The sequence below is a fragment of the Bison bison genome, unplaced genomic scaffold (assembly GCF_000754665.1).
Source record: "Bison bison bison isolate TAMUID 2011002044 unplaced genomic scaffold, Bison_UMD1.0 scf7180017864172, whole genome shotgun sequence".
Taxonomy (NCBI): domain Eukaryota; kingdom Metazoa; phylum Chordata; class Mammalia; order Artiodactyla; family Bovidae; genus Bison; species Bison bison.
Genome location: NW_011494744.1, coordinates 2,769,954 through 2,770,273, shown reverse-complemented (window position 1 = coordinate 2,770,273; position 320 = coordinate 2,769,954). Strand labels below are relative to the sequence as shown.

The 320-nt window shown below is 70.3% G+C and overlaps 1 protein-coding gene across 1 annotated transcript in view; it reads right to left on the bottom strand.

Moving 5' to 3' along the window:
- Positions 1-320, bottom strand: part of FGFBP3 (fibroblast growth factor binding protein 3) — a 14,087-nt gene that overhangs the window by 708 nt on the left and 13,059 nt on the right. Inside the window, exon 3 of the mRNA XM_010842221.1 lies at positions 24-221. Within this exon, the coding sequence (XP_010840523.1) occupies positions 24-221 (198 nt within the window). The remainder of the gene's footprint in view (positions 1-23; positions 222-320) is intronic.

Here is a 320-nt window from a genome sequence, read left to right as displayed (position 1 = left end):
CGCCTGCGGAGCCCGAAGCCGACTCGGCCGCGACGCCGGCCGCCCCCTGCTTTCTCCCGGCGGCCGCGAGGAGGCAGCCGCCCAGCAGCAGCAGAAGTGAGAGCGACGCTCGCCGCCTCAGAGGACTCATGGCTTGCGGTTTCTGCGCTCAGGTCGGCTCTCCAGGGGCCCCCTGGGCGCTTCAGCGGTAGCGGGGGCCAGGAGAGCAGCATCCTTTGGTCCTGGGGACAGAGGCAGAGACGGCTACTGACAGAGTACAGGCATCTGCCAACCCGCCTCCCCAGACTCCCTGGGCGCTGGTTTCCAGGGGGCAGCAGCAG